Below are 25,659 nucleotides of genomic sequence, written 5' to 3'. Positions count from 1 at the left end.
CGTGCGCATTCTGGCGGCCGCCCTCGCTCGGAGCGGGCGGGCGGCGGCCGGGGGTCCCCGCGGGCGGGCGGGGGGCGGGCGCCCGTCTCGGGCCGTTGTGCGGCCGCTGTGGGGCAGCGGCACCGCCGCCGCCGCCATGCCCGGCAGGAACAAGGCGACGTGCGGCTACGGCAGCCCCGAGCTGGCCGTGGGACAGCAGCAGGCCGCGGAGGGCGGCCGCGACGCCGGGGGCCGCTCGCCTCACGGGGACGAGGAAGAGGAGCGCGGGGCGGGCGGCCCCGGCCACAACCTGGGCGACCCCGACATCGTCAAGTCCCCCAGTGACCCCAAGCAGTACCGGTGAGGGCGGCGGGGGAGAACGAGGCTCGGTGGGACGGGCCGGGGTCTGCCCCGTGTCCCGGGCACCGCTGGACTTCGGGCTGGTTCCGGTGCCGGGGGGAGATGGGGGCCTGTCTGTTTAAAGGAGGATGGGGGTTCGTGGGTGTGCTCCTGCTGGGCATGGGCGGTGCGGGAGCGGGGCTGGGGCTGGCATAGACCGGGGGAATCGGCTCCTGTGCGGGCGAGGGGGTTCGCCAGGCACAGCAATTCCCAATTAATTGTTGGTTCGCAGCCCCTCGCCGAAAGCGTTCAGCTGAAGTACTAAGTGCGGTTGAAGTATTTTCAGAGCAGATCCCAACTTTAAAACAGCCTCTAAACCTCTTCCTGTTTTAAATGAGCTTCCAAGTTTTAACGCAGACATATCTGCGAGTTGAGGCACAGTGATTTTAGGCTGCCGTTTTGCTTGTGTTTTTATTTGAATATATCCGAGTAATACCCCAGGAAGTGATGAAAAGGATCACCTTCCCTGAGCACAGCTCACAGCGTCCGTGGCCCAGACACAGCAAGGGACTGGGACGAGAACCAGCTGGGATTGAGCTCTTTGGATGCTGTAAGACAGTTTATTCTTGAAGGGACACTTCATCTTCTGTTAGGCAGAAGATGATCCAGCCCTTGTTAGAATTGCCTTTTTTTTTTTTAATCTTTGCTTTTTCTGATGTCTAATCTGTGCAGCCAGTGGAGAATCTGCTGCCTGAGCCTGGAACTGAGTTTTGGATTTGCAGTGACATTGGTTGACAGTGAAATTCCCTGCTGGCTGCCTGAAGAGGACTATGCCCATTGGCTTAGGGAGAAACTTGCTCCCTCCCTTCTTGCCCTACTTCCTTGCTGCTTCCTCTGCCTGCCTCTCCTGATGGCATTCTTACTCTTGCTACTTTGTGGCAGGCTGTCTTCCTGCAAAACTAGCAGCTACAGATGCTGTCAGCTCAGGGAACTTCTACCTTTGCTACCTGAAGCAGCACACTGGTGAATGAAGCTTGGGAAATCCACTGAAGGCTGTCACTACCCTTTTTGATGCTCAGGAACCTTCTCTGCACATAGACATTTGGAGAGTGTGTTTGCTTATAAGATAAGGGTGACATCAGCCTTAACTTAGTGAAAAATGTCATATTTTACCTTCTCAGATACAATGATCACAAAAACCAAAAGAGCTCTGACAGAGATTCCAGGATGTATTTTCAGAAGTGAGTTTGTTGGGACAAAGTAATTGTCATAATAAGAGTTAGGTTTGCTCATTAGAGCTGTAATTGGGTAGTTGTATTTACCAGAAATATATGTTTTATTTAAATTCATCTACATGTGGAATTTCATGGGCTTGTATTGCTTGTAATTTGGGAAATTACAACATTTCTCAGTGTTTACCATACACTGGTATGTATGTAATTTTAACTTCTAAACAATTGTCATTAATATAAGAAAAATTGTTGTGTGAGAACAATCCTGTTTAAACTTACCCAGGATGTTTAAAGAGTACTTTTAAGAATTTGAATTTTATTTTATATTTAAGCCTTATTTGCATCAGTGCCTGTATAGTCCTTCAAAAAAGCAATTGGACTGTGCTTGCTTCTGTTTCTACCTTATGTGATTGTATTTTTTTTACTGTGTTTTGCATACTAATGGATACTTATGTATTGGTTACATTTGTCCTTTTCCATTGGACTGAAACATGGAAAAAGTAAAGAACACCTATGTCGGTGGTGCCTCTGATCAGTATGACCTAAACTGTTCTAGATTGTCCTGGAGTGAAATCTGAGAGCCTCCACCAGCAACTGGTTCAGTCTTGTCCTTGATGCTGGTGCTTTCTGTCCTGTGTGCAACACCCACGAGCCTCCAGATGAGTAATGTCAAATTAGGGTAATCTACTCCATGAGCTTAAAGGGGGTATGTGGAAAGGATCAACAAGAGCTACTGGATACACCTGGCTGAGCAGCTTTATGGCACACTGTTCCTCTGGGAGAATAGCCCCATTCTGTTCTCTGCTTTCTGTGACTGATCCCTGGGAGGCCAGTGTTCTCCATGGAGAACCTGAGGCAGAGAGTTGTTGTGGAGGAGAAGGAGATGCTGATTGTGCTGGAAGATGCTGCAGCCTTAGCTTGTCACTGTCTGGGGCTCTGGCTCTGAGCTGCTCAGTGTGTACAGTGTATATTTTAGGCCCCTTTGTACATTCAGGAGTGTGACATATGGACATGATGGAAATGGTTAGCAGACAGACTTTCAGAATGTGTGGTGGATTAACTTTGCTCCCAGGCATTAGCGTGGATGTGCACTATCTGTGCCTCCTGCAGTTGGTCAGAGCACCTCTGCAGGTTACACGCTCTGTGCTGCAGTTTGAATGAGCCAGAGTGCACTCGTGCCTTGGATTGGAGCAGACTTGTCCTGCTCAGCAGTCCTGCAGCAAACTGGGTGTGTTCCTGCTGGCCTAGAGCAAACGCTGTCACTTCCCCTTGGAGACTGGTCATGATTCATGAACTTTACACAACTATTAAACATTTGTTCGTTACCTTTTTTGCATAGACTCAGTAGTCCAGGAGCTGTAGTAGTCCACATTGCAAAGTTCTGATCTGATATTGACTCAGGTGCTGGACTAAATGACCTCAAAAGGCCCCTTTCAAAACAAACTAGTCCGTGATTCTGTGCTCTGGAACTCAGATTTTTCTGGGAGTGTGGGGTGTGACTATGGGTTTGTTTTATTCTAGTTGGATTTTTTTGTTTGTTTGTTTTGTTGGGTTTGGGGTTTTTGTTTTTGTTTGGGGTTTGTTTGGGGTTTTTTTTGTTTGTTTTGGTTTGGGTTTGGTTTTTTTCTGGTTTGTTGGTTTCGGGTTTTTTTCTGGATTAGATACCACTTGTCTATATCACACTAGTTCAGAGAATGGATGAAGTATTTTCTGGATCCAGCATTCATTCCTTTCTGCACCTCATATACTAGCCAGTGCAAGCTCCTGGGAGGGGTGCTCTGGCTAATTTGACAAATTGTGACTGTCTACTCCAGATCTGATGGGAAATGAATACTGCTGAGTGCTCTTGTAGTGCAGAGCATTGGTGCTTGCAGTCTCCAGTATGAAAAGCTGTAGAATGGTGCACAGCGGGGTTTTATTTAAATATATATGCACACACATATATGAAAAATTCTGTGTAAACACACACACAGAGAACTCTTTATTGCTTCTTGATAGAAACCCAGCCAACCCTCTGTGACTTGTTTTATGGAGCCTGCAGAGGAGCTCTGTCCTTTCTAACACATGCCTGCTAGATCCGTGGACCCCATTTAATACAAACATTGATCAAATAAAATCAAATGGAGTCTTTGGGACCTACTTAGAGGCAAGGACTAAGGTCTTCATTCTGTCATGTAATATTTGTTTCTGAGAGCCTGACAAGCATAACAGACTATTGAAGTTTGGGTTTGCCTATTCTGAGTACATGAAGTGAGTGCTAGTAGCTTAAAAGTTTCACAAAGGAAGAAGAAAAAGCCAAAATCAGTGTGTTTGACCTTATGGGGTGAAGGGCTTCTGCTGCTGCCCTGAACTACTGCTCATTCTTACAGCTGTTGAATAGCAGAAGAGTTTTTTATTTTCCTGCTGTAGAACTGCTCACAGTCTTAGCTACCTTTAGATTTTCATTAGGAAATCGGTCTCAGTTGAAGAGCACAGAACTATTATAGGAAATGATGAAACTTTTGTGATTCTGAAAATTCAGATTTAGGAGATGAACGTATTCATTGTAAATAATTATTCTTTCAGGTATATCAAGCTGCAAAATGGCTTATGTGCACTTTTGATTTCGGATTTGAATTACTTGGACGGTGCCCCAACATCTTCAGAGGAGGAGGAGGAGGAGGAAGAGGACAATGATGATGATGAGGATGAATCTGAAGAGGGAAGTGATGAATATGATGATTCCGGAGCTGAGATCGAAGATGGTAGAGAAGGTTTTGATGATGAGGGCTGTGATGAGGGGGATGAGAGTGAGGACAGTAATGGAGATAATGAGGATTTCAATGGTTCTGATGACAGTGAATTAGAAGAGCTGGCTGAAAAGGAAGAGACAAGAAAGAGAGGCTGTTCAGAAAAGCAGGTATGTACTTTAAGCTGTAGGCTGAAAAAATATATAGTGAGCTTTCCTGAGGTCTGAAGCCTTGTGATTAGGCATTCAGACTAGACCTTTTTATTGTGCCTGTCCTGATTGATTCATCTTACACTTCTGTCATTTTCCTGAAATGTTCCTTGAAGTCACTTTTACTGAGAGTGTTGTATTTTCTCTAGTCTGCAGCAGCCCTCTGTGTTGCTGTTGGCAGCTTCTCTGATCCTGAAGATCTGCCTGGATTAGCACACTTCCTGGAACATAGTATGTATCTGCTCCTATTTCATCTTCCCCAACTTCAGTGCTAAATGAGTGCTATGTAGCTCAGGATGTCTGTAATATTTAATATTATATATAATTTCCTATTTTGGCTATTTGAGAATTTATTTTCATGAGTGTGTGATTTTATAAAAATACTTAGTATGGAACTCTTAATATGGGAGGTGGTGTCTCATACCCTTTGGCAAGCCACGCATTAGCTTGTACGAAGATTCTTTGTTATCCGTTAAAATTCAGAGGAACCATGTTACCCATGGCTTTATAAACCAGGCTGGAGCTACAGACCTTTATCTCCCTAGTCAGAGGTGATGAATTAGTAATATGGGCACACAAAGTTTCTGTCCAGATGTGTCAAAAAATATTGTCCTTGCCTGACTGAGGCCAGGCACAGTTAGAGGCAAAGTACAGCATTTCCTGGGCACATCACACAGGCTGTTGGTATTTGGTAGTTACCCCCTGTGTGTGAGCTTTGGGTCAGTTGTAGGTAACACTGTGCTGAGGAGGGGTTGCCATAGCTGCAGTTAGGAATAACCAGTTAATGTCATGTGGGTAATGTTGCTGATTTTTGTTGCAGTGGTTTTCATGGGCAGTTTGAAGTACCCAGATGAGAACGGGTTCGATGCGTTCCTGAAGAAACACGGGGGCGGTGACAACGCTTCGACCGACTGCGAGCGGACGGTCTTCCAGTTTGATGTGCAGAGGAAGTACTTCAAAGAAGCCCTGGACAGGTAACTTTATATAAATGGTGGTTAGGTGTTAATTAATGTTTGTATGTGCCTCAGGAGCTTGGGTGTAGTTTTGCAGTTCTTCATTTTGGGGTGACCGAGGCTGTTGGTGAGCTTCCATAGGTACCTGCACTACAGCAGTGATACAGAATATGTGGAAATACTATTTCCCACAGGGTATGTTGCTGTTTTTTGAGGTAATGCTGGTGTAGCCACTGTGGGATTATGTCGAATCCATGTGTAAGTCTTAAATGCATACAGCTTTTTGATTGTTTTGGCACCCTTAAACTGGTAGCATTGATGATAGAAGAAATGTTATGCAATGTGACCACTGATCAGAGGGGAAGTGCTCCCAGAATCGCAGTGACTCATCCTTTGAAATATCTGTCCTGATTAGAGTTACTATTTTTTCATATTCTGTTAGTTTGTTTCCAAGTGCGATCCCTCAGGATGGGTGGGATGGCAGCCTTTAAAGTAACAGTACAATGTGTGCCTCAAAAGGAGACATTTAACCTAAGCCAGGTTAATCACTGCTGTATGTGTCTTTTGTCAGAAAGTGTTTAACTTGCTCTTCTGTGCTGTGGGATATGTTGGGACAGCAGAGCTCCACATGGTTTTCTTGGCATGGTTTCCTTCAGTGAGAGGAATTACTTATTCATGGGGGCACAGCTGAGTGTTCTTGATGCTGTAAAATATCTCAGGAGGAGAGGAGACTCCACTGCAAATATACTTTGATTAAAAAACATTCCTGTGATGACACCAAGAGCAAGCATCTGCACATTTTACCAAGTATTATTTAAATTTACTATTATTTAAATGGTGTGAACATTCTTAGGGTGTAAAGGCAGATAATCTGCACCCATTAGTGTCATATCCTGCTGTATCCAACCAATTCAGTCCCGCTTTATGGAGCCTGGAAGCCCTGCTCTTTGGTTTTTCATGGTATCACAAAACAGGCTTTTATCTTTCTCTAAGACAGTACAGTCAAGACTTGCATCATTTGTAATACAAGCAACTGTAGAAACCAAAATAGCAGATGTTGAGTTTAACTGCTGGGGGTTTTGCCTTAGCCTAATAGACCCTGAAGAAAAGTATATGAATTTTTCTGTTCCGTAGGTGGGCACAGTTCTTTATTCACCCATTAATGATCAGGGATGCAATAGATCGAGAAGTGGAGGCTGTAGACAGTGGTAAGTAAGAGAATCTTTTCCTGTGTGTTTAGCCCATCTTCTTAAAACCTACTTTGTAACACTGTTTATTGGTTTCTATGTTGGACTACCCTTCTGAGCACTTCAGTCAAGTTCACCTAACTTGTCAGAGAGGTTAAACTCTTTAACTGAAGTTCTGTGGACATCAGTGGTTGTTAGAGGAGAAAGACTGAATGTAGTGCCATCACTGTAAGAGTTTACCCTCTCATTCCTTGTATTAGAAATTAATAATTTGAAGTGGTTTGGCAGTAACTGGCAGAGCAGTTACATGATCATTTGGATGCTCTGCGGTGAACAACATGCCTTTGGCTCCAGCATAATCCCAGTGCTCTCTCCGGTCATATATGGAGTTAATGCAATAAGTTGAGGTGATTTTATTTATCTTCTTATTCTAATGCTTGAATAACTTAACTACAAAATCGCTTCCCAGAAGGAAATTAAACAAGGCACAGAAGTGAGTAGAGTGTTGATTTCCTTATATGTGATGAATACTCCCAGATTGCCTATAGAACTTCACTGTTTTAGAAAAAAAGTGTTATTGGCTGGTATACCAACTGGTTCAAATGTTTATTCCAAGTCATCATCTTCATCTGTCTTCTGGCAAGGAAAGATGGGCAGTTTGATCTTTAAATTTAGGTGTCAGTGTAAACAAGGACCTGCCTTTGAGTTAAGGTGTGGTCCTTCAACAGCTTAAGCCAATTTACACCTTCATGGTGCAAAACCTGTCCTTCCCTTGGACTGACAGGGGGAATGTGCTGCCCAGTGAATGGTGTCAGCTCCTGAACTGCCCGTGGGATAACCCAGCCAGAAGAATTAGTGTTCAGCTCTGCTCTGCATGTTCCTTATTACCAGCAAAAACAGCAACAGGAAAATGCAGTTCAGGAAGGTGAATTCTTGATTTTGGCGGAGTCCCATATTTAGATTAGTGTAAACCGAACGTAAAACTGCATTTTTGGAAACAATCTTGCTCAGCTTTCAATTTCTTATTACAAGGCTAGAGGTTGTTCTGTGTGATGCATGGTAGTAGCAGGTTTGTAATTGTTCTCTGGCTCTTGCTGCAGGGCCTGATCTTGTATAATATTTCTGGCCTTTTGTCTCCATTGAATTTAACATATTGAGAGCATTCAGACAGGACAAGTTAGGGCTTTACATACACTTCCTTCTTATCCTTTCCTTTCTTCTCAGCAATGAACTATGTTCTTCCTCTTATTACTGCTAGCAAGTCCTGTTTTCAGCCTATTTCACTATTTCATCATACATTAAAACAAATTCCAGGCTGCATCTCTGTGGTGTATCTCCTTATCAGTTTGGCTGGGATTTTTGCTTTGTTTTGGGGGAACATGACCTCAAATGTTGATGCATGTCACTGCAAATTCTTTAAATTAATAGAGTATCAACTAGCAAGGCCCTCTGATGCAAACAGAAAAGAGATGTTATTTGGGAGTCTTGCCAGGCCTGGACATCCTATGAAGAAATTTTTTTGGGGTAAGTCCTGTATTTATGTTATAAAGTGGTGAAAATAGTTAAACTTTAACCACTTAAAAGTTTGAGTGGTTAGATGCACTAACATGAACTATCTTATCACAGCAAACACTAGCCTTGCTCAGATGTATTAGAGCAATTATTCATTTTACAGTAAAATGGTTGGAAATAAAAGCAGCTGTCTCCTTTCTGAGATAGTTTTCATTCTGATACTGCTTTTTGCTGATGTTAAAGCTGGGTTGCCCGAGGTGTGTAATCATGTAGCTTTCTGTTAACATAAAGGTGGTGCTCTCTGAGTCATCTCTGTCTTGCTTAGACTTGGTTTTTTACTATTAAAATTTTCTGGAAAGATAAATTATTTCTGGATATGTGTCTAAGGAGGCTTTACAGAATAAGTAATTCGCTGTTGAACTTGCAGAAGTTACACCTTAACAGCCATGTCAGGGGAGCAGAAGGGAAATGTGTTCTTCCTCTCTGGGACAATACAGTCCCAGCTGCCTCACCCTCATGCTGTGTAAATTGCTGTGTGATGGGTATTAGAGTTGGCCAGCTTTGAAATGTAGATAATTTTTATAAATTTCCATAGTGACATACACTGAACATCATATTTCCCCCTCTTTTTCCCTCTGCTGTTCTGCAAGTTCCATTGTTGAGGGAGTAGCTGGCAACACATAGTGGGTGATCTGATAATGCAAGAGGACTCTGTCCTTCCTTGCCATAGAAATACCAACTGGCTTTACAGTAAGAACTAGAAATTGGAAGGTATCAAATTTCAATTGACAGTCTTTTAACTCCAGATTTCTACTAGGTATTGTTAATGTGCTTTACCATGACTCAGGGAGGAAAATAAATTCTTGATATGTCTGGTCTTGGATAACTAACTACCTACCTTTTAATGTTTCCAGGTAATGCAGATACACTCAAACATGAGCCCAAAATGAATAATATTGATACCTACACCAGACTGAGGGAATTCTGGCAGCGCCACTACTCTGCTCACTACATGACTTTAGTTGTCCAGTCTAAAGGTAACATCAGTTGCTCCTTAAAAAACAGCCCCATTGGTGCTGTTGTAGTGCTTTTGGAACCAGTTCAGCTGTAGCCCAGACCATTCTAGTGGATTGTCCAGTCCTGCAGAGGGTATTTATATGCAGATTTTAGCCTGATTTCCAAATTAAACAAGTCTTGAGCAGTTGTGCTGTGTTATTGTCATCCTGCCACTTCTTGAGAGTCGTTTAACTGAAGGTCTTGAATAGTTCCACATTAACACAGAAGGTAAAATCTCAAAGATAGCATTTCAAAAATAATCTTGTAGCAGTGAAGAGTCAGATCAGTTAAACTAATTAATGCTACTGATTTCTCTGCCATCAACAGTAAACCTCCACAGTAAGTGGTGAGAGACTGAAACTCTGTCTTCTAGTTGTCTTGTTTCTCTAGGAGGGATAGAGATTCTCATTTTTTTCCCACATAGACTGAAAAATTCTATGCAAATGGATTTGAGTTTCATTTCAGCAAAGAGCTTCAGACCCGTGGTTTTTTATTGCTGAGAGTAGAAGAATTTCTTAGAAGTTATTCAAGTTAGGTTTGTTCTTAGGGAGGGGTTTTGTTGAATGCTAAAACTGATTGCAATTCCCATCTGTAAAATGGAGATGGTAATAATAGAGGTAGGATTTCTTTTCTTCTCCTTTGCTTTTTGTTTTCTGTCTAGACAGTAAACTACTTAGGGCATTGATGAATAATCATTAAACTGGTGATGGACTGCAGTGTTTCTTCTGGTAGTTGGGAGGAAAATGGTGGTAACTGATAACCAGTCAGGTCAACTTTGTGGTTTTGTCTCTGTTAAAACAAACTGTGAATCCTCCCCATATCTCATCCAGCCTTTTTTATTGCTGTTGACCATATGCAGCATCACTTTGGAAATTCAGAATGCTTGCTTAAACCAGCAATTTCCAAGTTTTTATTTTAAAACTTAAACTTCTGGTTATTGACTCAGTTCTTCTAAAAAAAGAGGATGGGGAGAAGAAGGCTTTAGCACTGCAGGACTGCATTTGAGTGGGAAAACTGCTGTGTATAATCTGGAGAGTGGTTGAAGGAGTTGCAAGTATTGGTGATTTTGTAGATCCCTAAGACAGTAATTCCTCTTCACTGTCACTCCAGACACTACTGAACTTTAAATCCCAGTTGTATCAGCCTGGGATTTCAGCATTATATACAAACCCAAAGCTATGACCACAGATACAGCTCAGTGAATACTAAGAATTGGCTCAAACCAACAGCTTTGTAGTTTATAATTTAGAACTTTGCAGTTTTCAAATACTCTGACTTGCAGCCTCTTTAAAATAACTGAACTGGTGAGATAAGATAATTTGTCTTAGATCTTCAGGAAATTGCATTTCTGTCTTTCTTTTTTTCTCTCCTTTTTAGAAACACTGGATACGTTGGAAAAGTGGGTGACAGAAATCTTCTCTGAGATCCCAAATAAGTAAGATTCTTTTGATGCATAAAGACATTACAGATGATAAAATTATCTGTTCTTAAAATGGCATTAGAAAAAATCCCTTACTAGAGAAACTAAGAAAATGACTATTTGTTAATTAACATTCTTATCTGGGGAAAAAAAAGGCAACTTTGTAAATTAAAGACCAGAGTTAATTGTGCCAGGAAGACTTTGTTTCTGCTTAACAATTATTTAGGCTGTGAGCTGTATGGTGCTAACTTGAAGCAGTGTTTGCTTAATATGTGCTGATACCTTGATTTTGTGATAAGACATTCAAACCTAGATTATCATTTTACATTGCTTATCTTTGCTTTGTGTCAAAAATAATTAGAAGCAAAATTAATTAACACCATATCTGGAATTTCAGTGTCATCCTTAGAGTGGCAATGGGTTAGAAGTTAATCTTCTTTTTTAATCGTTCACTGCAATGTGCTGTTTAAAAGAGGGAGTTCTGGAAAAGCTTTGCTAACTTGAAAAGCATTTTATTTCCCCTTCCATTTCCTGCTTTTGCAAGGTGTTTTTTTCTGTGGTGCCTGGAAATGCACTTATGAAAGCCTAATACCACACAGAGACACATTTGTCTCTCCTGACCACCCCTGTCCTCATTCCTCCTTCCCTACAAGACAATCCATCAGGGTTCTTTGAATCCAGGGTGAACTTAGGAAGTTGTTTACTGCACTTGGCTTTCCAAAAGGAAGTTTTTTGCTGGTGCTGCCTTGTACAGAAGGAAAGAGAGGTGTTGATGTGGTACCCAAATCTCGTTACTGACTCTGCTGTGTGGGCAGTACAGGTGAGGCCAGGTTGCCTCCACTGCTGGGTGGATCCTGGGCTGCACCCTTGGTTAAGGGCCATTTTCAGGCTCTCTGGTGTCCTGTCAGATCTGTGGTGCTTATGTCTTTGAATATCTCAGTGCAGGCTTTAATCCTTGCCAGTAACATCACATTTCCATTTTGCTTTTAAGTGGTTTACCCAAACCCAGCTTTGGCCACCTGACTCAGCCTTTCGACACCCCAGAATTTCACAAGCTTTACAGAGGTAAGTTGGAATAGATTTAACTGTTCTGAATACTTGACTTCGGATTTTCTCTGCGTGATCCAGATACTCTGTATAATAATTCTATGTGGATTTGAATAACTTTTAACTATTCTTTCTGCATTATGTAAAATTTCTTATCTCTGTCTGCTCATGTGTATTTATATTCAATCTGTTTATTTGTGTTCAGTTGTTCCAATCAGGAAAGTTCATTCATTGACCATCACTTGGGCACTTCCCCCACAAGAACAGTATTACAGGTATGCTGGTGCTGCATTTTACTTCTACTGTGTTTATGCTGGGAGTAATTTATTGCCTTTCCCAACAAACCAAAGAATCACATTTACTTGTGTGACAGAGTACTTTGGTTCAGCTAGGCAGGCATTTTAAAAATGAATTAAACCGATGCAGATATGGTTCCTTTAATAGAGTGGAATTTGTACATGGCTGATTTTAACATCATTCCTCCCTGACTCAGATCAGTCATTATGTTCTGAACTCCCACATTTTTAGCTTATCATCCTAATGCTGCCTTGCATCCTAATGCAAAACTTGCCATGAAGAAAGAGACAGTGAATATTTTAGTCATTAGCCTGGTGATTTGAATTCATTCTGGGAAATGTGTTACCTCCTGGCATCTAATCTCCTGCAAACTTTCCTTTAGGGTGAAACCTCTTCATTATATTTCCTGGCTGGTGGGACATGAAGGCAAAGGCAGTGTTCTTTCTTTCCTTAGGAAAAAGTATGTATTTTTAAAGCATGGTTATTAAATGCTTTGCTGTCATTAAAATATAGATAAACTCTATTTTGAGTGTATATATATGTATTTTCTATAGATATAAAAGCAACCTTTTTATATCAGTGTTTTGTTAGTGGTATTCTGTGAGTTGACAAGTAAAAAATGCACGAATTTTTGTCTGTGATCCATGGATCAGCAGTATCTGTGACTGGTCTTTGAGATCTCCAAAAGGTGGCTTAGCTTTTTCACTGTTTTTCTTAAATTCTGTATCCTGAGGTTCACATCTTTGTGTTGGAAGATCCTTGTGTAAAGTGTAGGTGGATTGAAAACCACTGAAGTAAAGCTATGATATGGTAGTTGTAACTAAGCTCAAATAAAGCTGAAATGATTAATTAGTAAGTACCTTTAACTCTTCCATAGATTTTGGGCTCTTGCATTATATGGAGGAAATGGAGAGACAGGATTTGAACAGAACTCTACTTACTCCATCTTCAGCATTTCTGTGACCTTGACTGATGAAGGTTACAAGCACTTCTATGAGGTATGTTTTACTGCAACTGGATTTTTTTACCATTTTCCTAATGTCTGGGAAAATGACCCTGTTCCTTTCTGTCTGCAGGTGGCCCATGTTGTATTTCAGTACGTGAAGATGCTGCAGAAGAGGGGGCCAGATAAAAGGCAAGTGTTTGCCACTACCTCGGATATTTGTGACATTATCCTTCTCCATTAGTCTGCTATTTGTAGTGTTTGCACTTTTTCTACAGTTACTAGAGCATAAACATCAGTAGTAAAGCTTGTCCTTCGGGAAAATATGTCAATTTTAAAGTTTTAAAAAGGAATTTTCTGAATGTTTATGCTTATCTCTTGGTACTTTTAGTTTGACTTATTGTGATCTGATTTCTGATGTTAGTAAGCTGAAACTAGCTGAACTGCACCAGGTTGGGTGCAGTTTTGTGTTTATTTTTTAAATTTGTTGAGCCACATCTGTGGAAGTCAGGACTGTGGTGTTCTGATGTCAACCTTTATGTTAATTTGGTATCAGATTTTGACTCTTTGTAGTTAACTCTCTTCCTCTTCAGAAAACAGCCAGTTGAGAAAGGCCATTTTGGATGAAAGGAAATTACATTTAATACTGGCTTCTATGTCTTGTACCTGAATGAATCACTGAACTCACCTTTAATGCCTTTCCTAGAAGATTGCTTTTTTCTGATTCTTAGTAAATGTTGTGGAACAATGGAGAAAATCCACTCTTCTTCTCTTCTTCCTCCTTTGCAGAGTATGGGAAGAAATACAGAAGATTGAAGCTAATGAATTTCACTACCAGGAACAGGTATTTATCCAGTTTTCACTACCAGGAACAGGTATTTATCCAGTTTTGTATTGATGCAGGTACACCATGAAAAGGATTTCATTGTCATTTTGAAACACATTTTCAAAGTTCTGTTCAACCAGAAATAAATTGTGCACTTAATGAGGCTGCATTTTGCTGAAAGAATATGTATTGTAGGCAGAGAAGTATTGTGGCTTTTTCCCTCACAGAATTAAGTGTTGCTATTTCATTTCCTACCTGCTAGGTAGGCTCTCTCTCAGTTTTAGTCATTAGGCCCTTGTGTGTGAAGTTCTGTGCCCATTATTAATGCTCTGCAAATTGTTTGGGGCTTTTCAATATTTTTTCCTAATTTCACTTTCTTATGCTGTAATTTTAAAGAAGAGAACAGAGTTGGGATAATTTGAGAAGCCTCACTTCATTGACTTCAGTCACTCCAGTACTTGTCAATAACTGTTAGAAACCATGGAATGCATTGAGTTGAACAGGAAAGTAAGAGCAACCCTAAAGAATAATGGTCCCAGAGACATGGGTTTGGGTTAAGCAGTGCCCCAGGAGAGGTTTAATGTTTCCTGAGGTGTACAGCGTCTTAAGAAATTCCTGGTCATTTTTTCCACTGTTGTTTATAAGACACAGATATGTCAAACTCTTTTCAGGCAGATTATGGTCTGTATCTGACCCATCGTCTTTACAATGTGATGCTGGCTGGTGCAAAAATCCCAAAAGCACTGAGCAAGAAGCTGAGCAGCCTAGTCCTCTAGGCAGCCTTACACTCTTAAAAAGCAATGTGTACCATGTCCAAATAGGAGAACCTCTTCTTCCTCTCACTGTGCATCACAGCAGAGAACGTGGGACAGGAGCAGAATCAGAGATACTTGTGCAGCAGCAGCAGCATTTCCTTGCCTTGCACTTTCCAGGTTCCAGATCACTTTACATCTTGAATTGCAGGACTGTGCTTGTGTTCCCTGGAGGCAAGGAGTGCATTCTGCTGGGTCTTTAACCTAGTATATCCCATGACTGTAAACTGCATAATCAAGGTTATTCCTACCGAGATGATTTGTCTAATTCTCAAAGGAGACGGAGCATTAGATACGGTTATGAAATACATTTAATTCAATAACTGAAACTAAATGCCATAACAAGCACAGCATCCAACTCATGCTCAACATCCCTGACTAGTCAAGCTCTTCTCAGAACAGAAAACTGATATTTTGTTTTTCTAATTATGTGACAAATAGCTTTATTTATTTGCTTACAGACAGATCCTGTTGACTATGTGGAAAGCCTTTGTGAGAACATGCAGTTGTTTCAGAAGGAGGATTTTCTGACAGGAGACCAGCTCTTGTTTGAATACAAGCCTGAGGTAAATATGCTTTGAACTCTGATTATATGTTTTGATGTAAGGAAAATATGGGGCATATTGTATAATAGAGGCATGTGTATAGGCATTTGTAATTAAGCATAATGCAGGCACGGGTTGTGTATTAATTGAAACACTTTTTGCATTCAGAAAGCATATCTCCTGTTTGGTAAGCTTGTTATGTTCTTATTCTTCCTGCGTTTGTACTGAGAAGTCTTTTCTAGGTCAGGCAGAGCCAGAGTTGCATTTGAGCTGTGATATTGTCTTGAACTTGCAGATCATTGCTGCTGCCCTGGAGCAGCTCAGCCCTGAGAGAGCCAACCTGGTTTTGTTGTCTGCTGCCAATGAAGGCCAGTGTCACCTCAAAGAGAAGTGGTTTGGAACACAGTACAGCGTGGAAGGTAAAACAGCAGCAGAAACTCAGGCAGTGCCTGATTGATGCAGTAGAGACAGTAAAAGGGTGACAACACAACATACAAGTGAATGGAAGCAGGGAATTGAATCCTCAGTGCTTTACTGAGCCCACCATTAGTCAAATATTCTGTGCCACTCAATAATTGTTCTTTGTTTGGTGGCAGTTGATTCCCACTCCCTAGTCTGCAGTTGTTTTTGGAGGCAGAAGTCCCAGTGAGCCCTCCAAGCCCTCCACTTGGCTGCCACTCTGGTCCTGAACAGGGGAAAGAACCCCAACAAAGAAGCACAGGGTGTGGTTGTAGCTGGGTTACTAATGCACCAGGCTTCATTTGCTTTTTAATAGGACTATTTCGGTCCTGCTCCAGGAGATCTTGTAGGAATGGATTTAGAAGGAGTCACGATGAGCCAGGTGACATTAAGAAACTCCCATCGTACTGCAAATCTTTACAGAGACAGCAAAGAGATGAGATGACTGGCTTAGGAAATAGGATAGCATTGCCTGCTTGTTGAACTGAATGCATTTCTTGTTTTTAATAGATATTGACAAGTACTGGAGTGATTTATGGGCCAGTGACTTTGAGTTAAATCAGGATTTACACCTTCCAGAAGAAAATAAATACATAGGTAAGGCACCTGAGCATGAATGAACTCTTCCCTAATAATTTGAGAATTTGCTGTGGTTTAGAAACAATCTTAATTTCCATCTGAACATCAACCCGGTTTTCCAAATTAAAAAACGATGATCACTCTGTTCACATGGATTTCATTTCATATTCTTTAGTTTATAAGTGTGAGAACTGAATTTTTCTAAGGTATAAACTTACAGATGATGTATCCATAACAACAGGCCTTGAGAGTTAACAAAGAGCTCCAGATACCTTAGAAGAGCAGTTTTATTTGCTAAGTCCTGCTGGTTTTGAAAGCATCTAAATACCATCTGGCTTTGTTGCCAAAACCAAATGAAATGAAATCCAGAACTTGTGTCCTGGATGGAATGAAGTATCACCACTCCTGCACTGCTTCTGAGCCTCTGTTCTGGTGTGGAACTGAAAAATAGGTGTTCCTTGGGTCCAGGAAAGCATTATCACAAATAATTTAGAAAATTGGAGGGGAAAAGGGTATTTTTTGATATATAAGGCTTTGGTGCATTTTTGGTTGTGTGTGAAACCCACTAACCCACTTTTGTTTGGTTTTTCTTTTTGTTAGCCACTGACTTTGCTTTGAAAGTTGCTGACTGCCCTGAGACAGAATATCCAGTCAAAACACTCAGCACACAACAAGGCTGTCTGTGGTACAGAAAGGATGATAAATTCAAAATCCCAAAAGGTAAATGCCTGAGGGCTTTCTGAATAGCAAGTCCCCGTTTTTACCAGCTGGAATTTATTTGAAGGCAAATCACCATTTAAACTAAGTGCTTGCTGTCAGCTCTTCCACGGTCCTTTTGATATGTTTATTAGCTACAATAAAAGAGAAGCAGGTAAAGTACCTGCAACAAAGGAACCCTGCTGATACCTCTGGTTGAAAAGTGGAATCACTGAGATACACTGGCTGTGAACAGGATTGGGCAGACAAAATATGATGCTGAGACAAGAGCTTGAGAAGGAAAGAACACATGAAAATAAATATAATATAAAAATATAGCCTGGATCTGAGACAAATGTGGAAAATATATTGCTGCTTTCAAGCATAATGTCACAATTTTTAGTGTCTCTTAGACAGAAGGTTTATGGAGTTTTTCTGTTTATATTGGTCATGCTATGTGAGTTAGTGTTCTGCAAAGCACAGCTTTTTTCTCTAATGTTTGGTGTTTTTAAGGGAAGGTTTTTGGAGTGAGAAAGAGAAGATGTTTAATGATGACAATATTTAAGAAAAAAAAATTCTTACAGCTCAATGACCATTTTCGTTAGACTCAAATACATTTGGCTTTAGAAAGCTGTCACTTTTTATTACACAATTGCTCATTTAAGTTTCTTTTTCCACCCCAGGTTATGTTCGATTCCATCTGATCTCTCCATTGATACAGCAATCTGCAGAGAAGTGAGGATTATATTATTTATGCTTATCTTGCAGAGTAACTAAATTACCATACCTAGTGAAAAACCATGAAGAGACATTAATTTTAAGCAGGAATAGAATAAGGTGTCCTTTTCTCATGTTCTTACACTTTCCTTGTGGTTTTATCTGCAGTTTGGTGAGGGTGGTTCTGCAGCAGGTCCTGTCTGTAGCAAACAGATGTGTAGGAGTTCAATGGTGTGTTGTTCCCCAGGGCGTGTTTGGGAAAAAATAATGTAACAGTAGCAGTGCAAGTACCAGAACAAAGTGTTTAGAGAAGGAGCTGGTCCTGAAAGGAGCAGTCCACAGTCTTGTCCTGAACCAGCAGCCTGGGAGCCTGTAGGAGGGGCTGTTGGCAGCACTGGAAACCAGCTGTGGGTCAGGCAGACCTTGGCTGCAGCTCTGTGTGTGCTGCACTTCGCTGGTCTCAGCCTGCCATTGCCATTTGGAACCAATTTCATAGTGTGTTTGTCATAAGCCTGCCAAGACCTGCACAACTCATGTTTTGGGAAAGCCTTTATAAATCTGTTTTCTTGGGGCTTTGTTAGTTTGAACTTCAAATTGGAATCCGGGCACTAGCAAAAACCTGGGAGCAGGGACTGCATTTTCCATGTTGTGTAGCCTGATTTGCTCTAGATTATTATTATTATTATCTTGAGAGATAAAAAAATCATCTCATTACTCAAGTCTTCAGCATAACTGAGTCCATCTGCCCCCCATTCCTTTACACAAAGTACAATAATTTCATTTTCTGTGATTATTCAGTGTTTTGAGCATTGGCACGTTACAATGTGCATTCCTACCTTGAAGAAATCTTAAATCTTTTGAAGCTGGAATCTTATACGTTACAAGGAACAGTTGAATGTCCAAATAATTTTTAAGTAGTGTCATGTGCTTTCTGGACAAAGGGAAACCTGCCTTTTGTTTCTGGGTTTGCTTAAAACATCTTTTTGAATCTCATTTTACTCAAGTATCCATCCAAGAACTCACTCTGTGTACCATCAAAGTCATTGGGCTTGACTTTTATCTTTATTCCATCCTTTATTTCTTTCTTATTAACTCTCTGCCCTCTTCTCCCTCCAGCATAGTTTTGTTTGATACATTTGTGAACATCCTTTCCCACAACCTTGGAGAACCAGCCTATGAAGCAGACGTAGCTCAGTTGGAATACAAGCTGGTGGCTGGAGAGTATGGCTTAGTCATCCGGGTGAAAGGCTTCAATCACAAACTACCTGTAAGTTCTCATCTTCTCAATACTTTTATGCCTTTTATGCCTTCTGCTTTTTAGTGTGTGTGCATTTTCTCTGAGCAGCTGGAGCTTTCAATGCTTAGATGGGGTATTTTAAATGGCAAAACTTGTGTCTCTGTTAAGGGTAATGCACCAAATGTGGTGCTTTTTCTTGTGCTTACATGCATAAATTCACTTACACAAGCTCAAATTACTGATCTTTGGATGACTTAAGAGAAATCTTCCTTTAATTAAGAACTGTATCTTCATTAACACTTTTAACAGTTTTTCTTATGAAAAGAGCTTTGAGTCTTCCATGTGCACAGAGAGTGTTAGAGCCTCTCCATCTATAAGCTGTGGTTGTTTGCTGTCTGAGAAGGGCGTCTGAAAACAGGTTTTGTTTGCAATTTGACTTTGGAGATCCAGCTTCTGAACATACTCATTTAGAGTGCAGATTTTCTTTGTTAGCTTGCTAAGAGGATTGGGGAATCCCTGTTCCCATTCCCTAAATGCTGACCATGTAAGACGTGGGAGGACTTATGGTTGAGAGGGGACAATCACCAATGTTCATTGCAAGACCACTGTCAGTGGTCTGTCACACCTATTAATGTGAGGTTTAACAGAAAAAGCCAAATAGGCAAACAGCAGGGACTGAATATTCTCTTTTTTAATCCTGAATGCGTCTCTGTTGTGATGTCGCTGTGCTAGTCAGCTGTCAAAGGAAAAACTGGAATATTGAATACAGAAATGTTAGAGTTCCAGGCTATGTTTGTTCCAATAGAATGTGGAAACTACTATTGATTTGGGATATTGAGCTTATTCACTGTGTAAAAATGCTGTCCTTCTGAAACTGTCATTTGGGATAGAACTGTTTAGTGAAGAACATCTGGCAGAATTGAGGAATGTGCTTTAGTAACATTGGATGTTTCTTATGTTGACCAAATAGGGATGATTTTATATTATTATGTAGGATAAAGTTGAAATTGCTTCTTAAAAAAAACCTCAAAATTTTTCTTTTCCAGCTTCTATTTCAGCTCATCATTGATTACCTGTCTGACTTCAGCTTTACTCCAGCAGTTTTTGAAATGATAACAGAGCAGCTGAAGAAAACATACTTCAACATCCTCATCAAACCTGAGACTCTGGCCAAGTGAGTTCTGGGAGAGGGCAGACAGTGGCTGCACAGCAAGTCTGAGGTTGAGCTGAAGAGCTCAGGGATCCCTGCTCTGTGCTCACAGGGGCTTGTTCCAGGGTTTCCTTGTAGCTCCAGGAATGTATCAGATGTGGGGTCAGGTTGGACACCCAGGGAGCTGCTCTTCTGAAGTGACCTGGAGCCAGCAGTGGGTGCTGAGGGAGGGCACAGCCAGCCCATGGGCTCCTGGGGACCCTCTCCCTGTCTCCAGTACAACCCTCAGTCAGAAATGGGATCTCTGGCATCGAACAGCTCTTGACGTCCCGTGGTTGTGTTTTCCTTCCTGCCCTGCAGGGACGTGCGTCTCCTGATCCTGGAGCATGGCCGGTGGTCCATGATCGACAAGTACCAGACGCTGATGAACGGCCTCTCCATCGAGTCCCTCTCCAACTTCGTCAGGGCTTTCAAGTCCCAGCTCTTCGTGGAGGGTCTTGTACAAGGGAACTTCACGAGCAGAGTAAGCACAGCCCTGGCAGCTGCTGTGCACTCACTGGTGCTTAAAATGTGCTGTAACACACTCACCTCACCCCCCAGCTGGTTGCTGCTTCTCTACTGGCAGTCTGGAGTCTTTTAGGGCCAGGGCAGTTTCTCCTCTAGCACTTCAGGAGTGCTCGTATGGATGGGCCAATGGGCAGTCCATAGTCGTCAGCTTGAACAGAAGTTTCCAGGAATTTGGATTTAAATTGTGTAGAGGGAAAAATATAGTAGATGTATGCCTGTAATCTGTTTCTCCTGTTGCCACCATTTTTTATGTTGTTTGGTGTATGGATATATTTGATATTGAGAAATTTCCACAGTGGTGCCCCAGGAAGAGGCTTCCCTCAAAGTGCATTTATCCTGGAAATTGGACTGTGCCTGTACAGTTTGGTCAAACCTCACAGGTCAGTCTTGACCTGAAGTATTCACTGAAGGCTTCTACCCTGGGATTAGGGCACACATAGGCCTGTCAGGCTTTATAAAACAGGGTGGAATGGGGCTTAGCTCCCTGTATCCAGTGTCATTGTGTGCCAGTCTGTGGCATGGGAGAGAAACCCACAATTACAATTTGTGCCGGGAAGTTTGTGCCAGCTGGTGGTGTTTGTCCTTGATCTGTTTAAAGTCTCCTAAAGAAAATGTGCTCTTTGGGAGTTCAGATACCTGTATTGTTTCCTTCCCAGAGCTCCTGGTTCATGCACAAGAGAGGGTTTATCCCCTCCTATGTCCACCCTTTGCTGTTGGGATGGCTGGTGCTATCTCTTTGGCTCGTGCCTTCTCCTTTTGGCAAAGTTACAGTGCAAAAAGCAGGGTGGAGACTCTTTCTCTTTGCAGTGTGGTGCAGAGGAGTCTGGAGGGATTTGGGACAAGGCAAGGGGACAGGGATGGAGGTGGCACAACAGAGCTCAGCTGGTCTTTGCTTGGGGGTCACCCTCTGAAGTGCAGTACTGTGGTGTGAGGTTGTGAACTGGGGTAATAATTCTCTCCTAAATAAAATTTATGTTTTTGTTTTCTCCCCTAGGAAGCAAAGGATTTTCTGAATTATGTTGTTCAGTGAGTATCTTGACTCTTGAATTGCTTATTATGTGGAAACTATAATCAAGATAAGAGTCTTTTCCGGAGGATGGAGTGATGCAGAAACTTCCTTCTTCCCTCCAGTATTTCTGGGAGGTGACTGTTAACCACGGCAGTTTAAGCAGACATAGTTCTGCTTTGGGGAAGGGGAAGATAAGGTCAGACCAAGTGTGGAAGTATCTAGGTGTTATGTTGGTTTTGGCCAAGACATGAGTGGGTGTTTTGACACTTTGCTGTTTGTGCTCCCTCAGAAAACTCCAGTTTGCTCCCCTGGCCCATCCCTGCCCTGTCCAGTTCCGGGTGGTGGATTTGCCAAATACCCACCTGCTGTGTAAGGTGAAAACCCTCAACAAAGGTGATGCCAACTCTGAGGTGACAGTCTATTACCAGGTAAGGTGTGCTTGGGGTGTGCTGGCCTGTTCCCTCTGGCAGCTGCGGGCAGGAATGTTACATAGGGGACACAGACACCTCATGTCAGCACAGGCCCTTTCCCCTGTGGCCAAACCCCGTGGGCTCTCACAGTGTGTGGGGTTCCCTGAAACCAGCACCTTCCCCTCCCAGGCTGTGCCAGTGCCCATAACTGGGTTAGTGCCATGGTCCTGGTGTCCCCACCTCTGATCTCATGATCTCTTCTCCACTCTCCTGAGGCCCCTGGGGAAAACCAGAACTTCCCATTTGTCCCTGCTGTGAATTGTCACTCAGTGCTGCAGTTCAGGCTGAGGTGTGTGGCACAGCTGTCACCTTGACCTGAACTGTGGCATTTAAATCCATGAAATCACCCTAAATTCTTCATTCTCTTTCTAGTCAGGTGCCAGGAACCTGAGGGAATACACCCTTATGGAGCTGCTTGTGGTAAGTCAGTGTTTGTATCTCCTAACTCTTCCCTGAAAACAGGGCTTGGAGCCAAGGCCATGGGGCTAAATGGTCCCAAGGGGACAGTGTGTACCTATTGCTGCCTCTGAGCTGAGTGTTTGGGTTGGGGTCCCCAAACTGGGCAGTGATGGGACTGTTCTCTGAGCTACCACCCCACCGTGCTGAGCCCTCTCAGTTCAGTGGTTGTGGCTGCACAGGTAGCACTTGCTGTGCTCCGGGTTCCGTGTGGAGCCAACGAGGGGCTTCAGGGGAGCGTCACTTCTGTGTAACACTTTGTGCTGTTCCAGATGCACATGGAGGAGCCTTGCTTTGACTTCCTGAGGACCAAGCAGACCCTCGGGTGAGTTCACTGGGGAGGAATCCTCCTGCACCTCCTCCTACACTCCTGCTTTTGCTGTTCCCTGGTATTTTATTTTTACTCTGGAAATCCTTCCTGCACAGTGGCTAATTCCTGAATTATTGTGCATCCATCAGTACAAGCTGCAAGCCAAGTTGCTTTTGGTTCCTGTAAGAATTGCATCTATTACCAGTGGGTTAACTTGGAATTATTCAGCGTAAAGTTGTTCCTTCCACTTCCACAATCAGCTTCCCTTTCCCCAGGGCTGTTTTCACAGTGGCTCTGTGGTGCAGAGCAGCCTCCCTGGAGGCACCCTACTACCTCAGGAAACTGGAACAGGCTTTTCACAGCTATAGGTCTGTCACTCTGCTTGAATTAAGTTTGCAGGGACACAAATACTCTGCCAAGCTTAAAAGGATTTCCTAAAGATGAGCAAACACTGAGGTGCAGTGATGCAGAACATTTAGATTTGAGATTTTTCTGTCAAAAGTACCAACATAATTTTAACTTGTAGCTTGTCATGTAAATGAAAAGTTAATTGTGCTTGTGGAATAACTTTATTGATTCATCCTTTCTTTTAAGCTACCACGTGTACCCCACCTGCAGGAACACTTCTGGGATCCTTGGCTTCTCTGTCACAGTAGCAACCCAGGCAACTAAATACAAGTAAGTGCTCTGTGGTGAATGTTCATCACTCCCAGCCCTGGGAGTCACACCTGAGCACCTGCTCTCATTTCAGAGTTGGCCTGTTTCAGGCCAGGGAGGGTTTTCTTAATTCTATGAGGGGAGTTAGGTCAGAGCCCAAAGGGAATGTCAGAAGGGGCACTGCTGACAGTTACAAAATCCTGACTCAAAACCAACACCTGAATAAAGCAATAGCCTTAAGGTTCTGAAAACTGCAGCAGTCCCAAGTTGAATAGGGAAAAGTAATCCCAAGACTCAGTAAAATATCCCACTGCCCTTTGGAAGCCATTCTGCCAGGAGAGCTCAAATCCTGTAAATCCTGCCTAGCTGTTCTTGTGGCTCACTTTCAGCAGACACAGCACTATTATGGTTTTGTTGAAAGCTGGGGTGAATTACAGGTATTTGACCTGCCAGAGGTGAAGGGTTATTTGAAAGATATGCAACTTGTGAAAAATAATGCTGTGTCAGTGAAAGTTTAATTAGCAGAGAGGACTGCTGCCTCTAATTCCATTACTGAGATCTGTGTCATCGGGGAAGGTTTTAATGTGTCAGAGACCTCGGGATCCATCACATCACATTGTTTTTCTTTCTTTCAGTCCTAATCCAATGCACCATAAGTATGTGCAGGCTCAGGACTGCAGCTGGGGATACCACAGCATCAGGGTAGTGGCTCCTCTGGCTGCCTGGTTACCTGAAGCCCCTGTTTGAATAATACTTATTACAGAAAAAAAATCAGAACACTGGCTTTTTTCCCTGATACTGGGGAAAACTGAACACCGGGTTTTCTGAGCTGTGAGCTTTTCAGGAGACAAGGGAAGAAAGAGAACCTGTCCCAAACTTTCCCTTACTGTCAGGGGGCTGTTCTGCTACTTTACACCCCAGGATTGTTTTTTTTTTTTTCCCTTCCTAATTTAATTATTTAACTCTCTTTTAGTTCTGAATTGGTTGACAGGAAAATAGAGGAGTTTCTTTCTTGTTTTGAAGAGAAAATCAAGGATTTAACTGAAGAGGCTTTTAACACCCAGGTAAAATTTCATCTTGAAAAGCTCTTCTTTGAACTGCAAAATTCAGTTACAACTATCTGGCAATGTTCTGAGGTTTTCTGGACAAAGGCCTCACTTGTAAATCATGCCTCTTTCTCTGTTCTGTAGTGTTCCCTAAACATTCATTCTCTGGCCACTTACATTCAAGTTTGAAACTACTGAACTACCTTGTTAATGTAATTTGGCTTTTCTTCCAACTGCAGTGAATGTGATGGTAAACGAAGACAGTTTTAAAACCCTTTGAAACTAATTGTTTGGTCTTTTTCCAATGTAGGTTACAGCTTTGATAAAACTGAAGGAATGTGAAGATTCCCACCTTGGAGAAGAAGTGGACAGGAACTGGAATGAAGTGGTGACCCAGCAGTACCTGTTTGACAGGCTGGCCCGTGAGGTGGGTGGCTGTGTTAAGTGATGCCAAATGGAACACAAAAAGCAGGTTCTTTTTGCAGCAGTTTCCAATGCAAAGCATAAATTGGATTTATGCTCCTGTGACACACTGATTCTAAAACTGCATGTTATTTTAAAAAGGTTCTTTTATCCAATAAGATAGAGTTCGTAGAGAAACCATTTTTATGTTTAAAATTACTTAAATCACCAGTGTGCTACTAAAACCTCATTCCTGTGGGTTTCAGATTGAAGCTCTCAAGTCTGTTACACAATCAGACCTGGTCAGCTGGTTCCAAGCTCACAGAAGCAACCAGAGGAAAGTGCTCAGTGTACACGTGAGTGTTTGTCAGCTCTGTGCTGCCAGCTTCTGGAAGGCCAAGCTGTGACAATTTCAGAGTAAGGGTGTGGGAGGGAAGATCTGTAATATAATTTTTACTATGGTGGTTATCCACATTTTCTACATTTCCAATTATCTGAATTGCATTTCAGTGTCTGAATTTAATTTGAACATTGAATGAGATTCAAATTTTTCTTTTGGTTACTTTTTTCCAGGTGATTGGATATGGAAAACATGAAGGGGACTCAGAGGTTACAGCTGTCTCAGGACAGAATTCTTCATCTGGTGAAATACCTCATCTTACTTTATTGCCCCCCTCTTCTTTGATGAGTGACGTTACTTCCATCAAGGACATCAAAGCCTACACATCAACTCTGAATGTTCTCCCTTACCATAAAATATTAAAATAAAACTGACATCGTGCCCTGCACTGCTGTGTAATACAGGTGCTTTCTGCAAC

General features: G+C 42.1%; 1 protein-coding gene across 1 annotated transcript; it reads left to right on the top strand.

Moving 5' to 3' along the window:
• NRDC (nardilysin convertase) lies at positions 1 to 25,640 on the top strand. The gene is made up of 31 exons (XM_017805381.1): positions 1 to 339; positions 4,116 to 4,449; positions 4,638 to 4,719; positions 5,309 to 5,462; positions 6,576 to 6,649; positions 8,057 to 8,152; positions 9,055 to 9,177; positions 10,574 to 10,631; positions 11,608 to 11,681; positions 11,869 to 11,938; positions 12,343 to 12,420; positions 12,838 to 12,958; positions 13,037 to 13,095; positions 13,693 to 13,747; positions 15,003 to 15,107; positions 15,382 to 15,505; positions 16,056 to 16,142; positions 16,725 to 16,844; positions 17,504 to 17,555; positions 18,654 to 18,804; positions 19,821 to 19,948; positions 20,285 to 20,447; positions 21,486 to 21,517; positions 21,790 to 21,928; positions 22,343 to 22,390; positions 22,699 to 22,751; positions 23,331 to 23,414; positions 24,367 to 24,457; positions 24,750 to 24,866; positions 25,108 to 25,197; positions 25,415 to 25,640. Exons 1-31 carry the CDS (start codon positions 137 to 139, stop codon positions 25,607 to 25,609), a joined length of 3,360 nt encoding a protein of 1,119 aa, XP_017660870.1. The 5' UTR covers positions 1 to 136; the 3' UTR covers positions 25,610 to 25,640.
• The last annotated feature ends 19 nt before the right edge of the window (positions 25,641 to 25,659 follow it).

The sequence above is a fragment of the Lepidothrix coronata genome, unplaced genomic scaffold, assembly GCF_001604755.1.
Source record: "Lepidothrix coronata isolate B3197 unplaced genomic scaffold, Lepidothrix_coronata-1.0 Scaffold12, whole genome shotgun sequence".
Lineage (NCBI taxonomy): Eukaryota > Metazoa > Chordata > Aves > Passeriformes > Pipridae > Lepidothrix > Lepidothrix coronata.
This window is presented reverse-complemented; position numbering and strand designations above follow the sequence as displayed.

Bases quoted from the DNA above. Each gene is read 5' to 3' on its own strand.
- NRDC (XM_017805381.1), top strand. From the start codon at position 137: ATGCCCGGCAGGAACAAGGCGACGTGCGGCTACGGCAGCCCCGAGCTG. The intron at 5,463-6,575 runs GTAACTTTATAT...TCTGTTCCGTAG, and splicing joins TTCAAAGAAGCCCTGGACAG to GTGGGCACAGTTCTTTATTC. The intron at 13,748-15,002 runs GTATTTATCCAG...ATTTGCTTACAG, and splicing joins AATTTCACTACCAGGAACAG to ACAGATCCTGTTGACTATGT.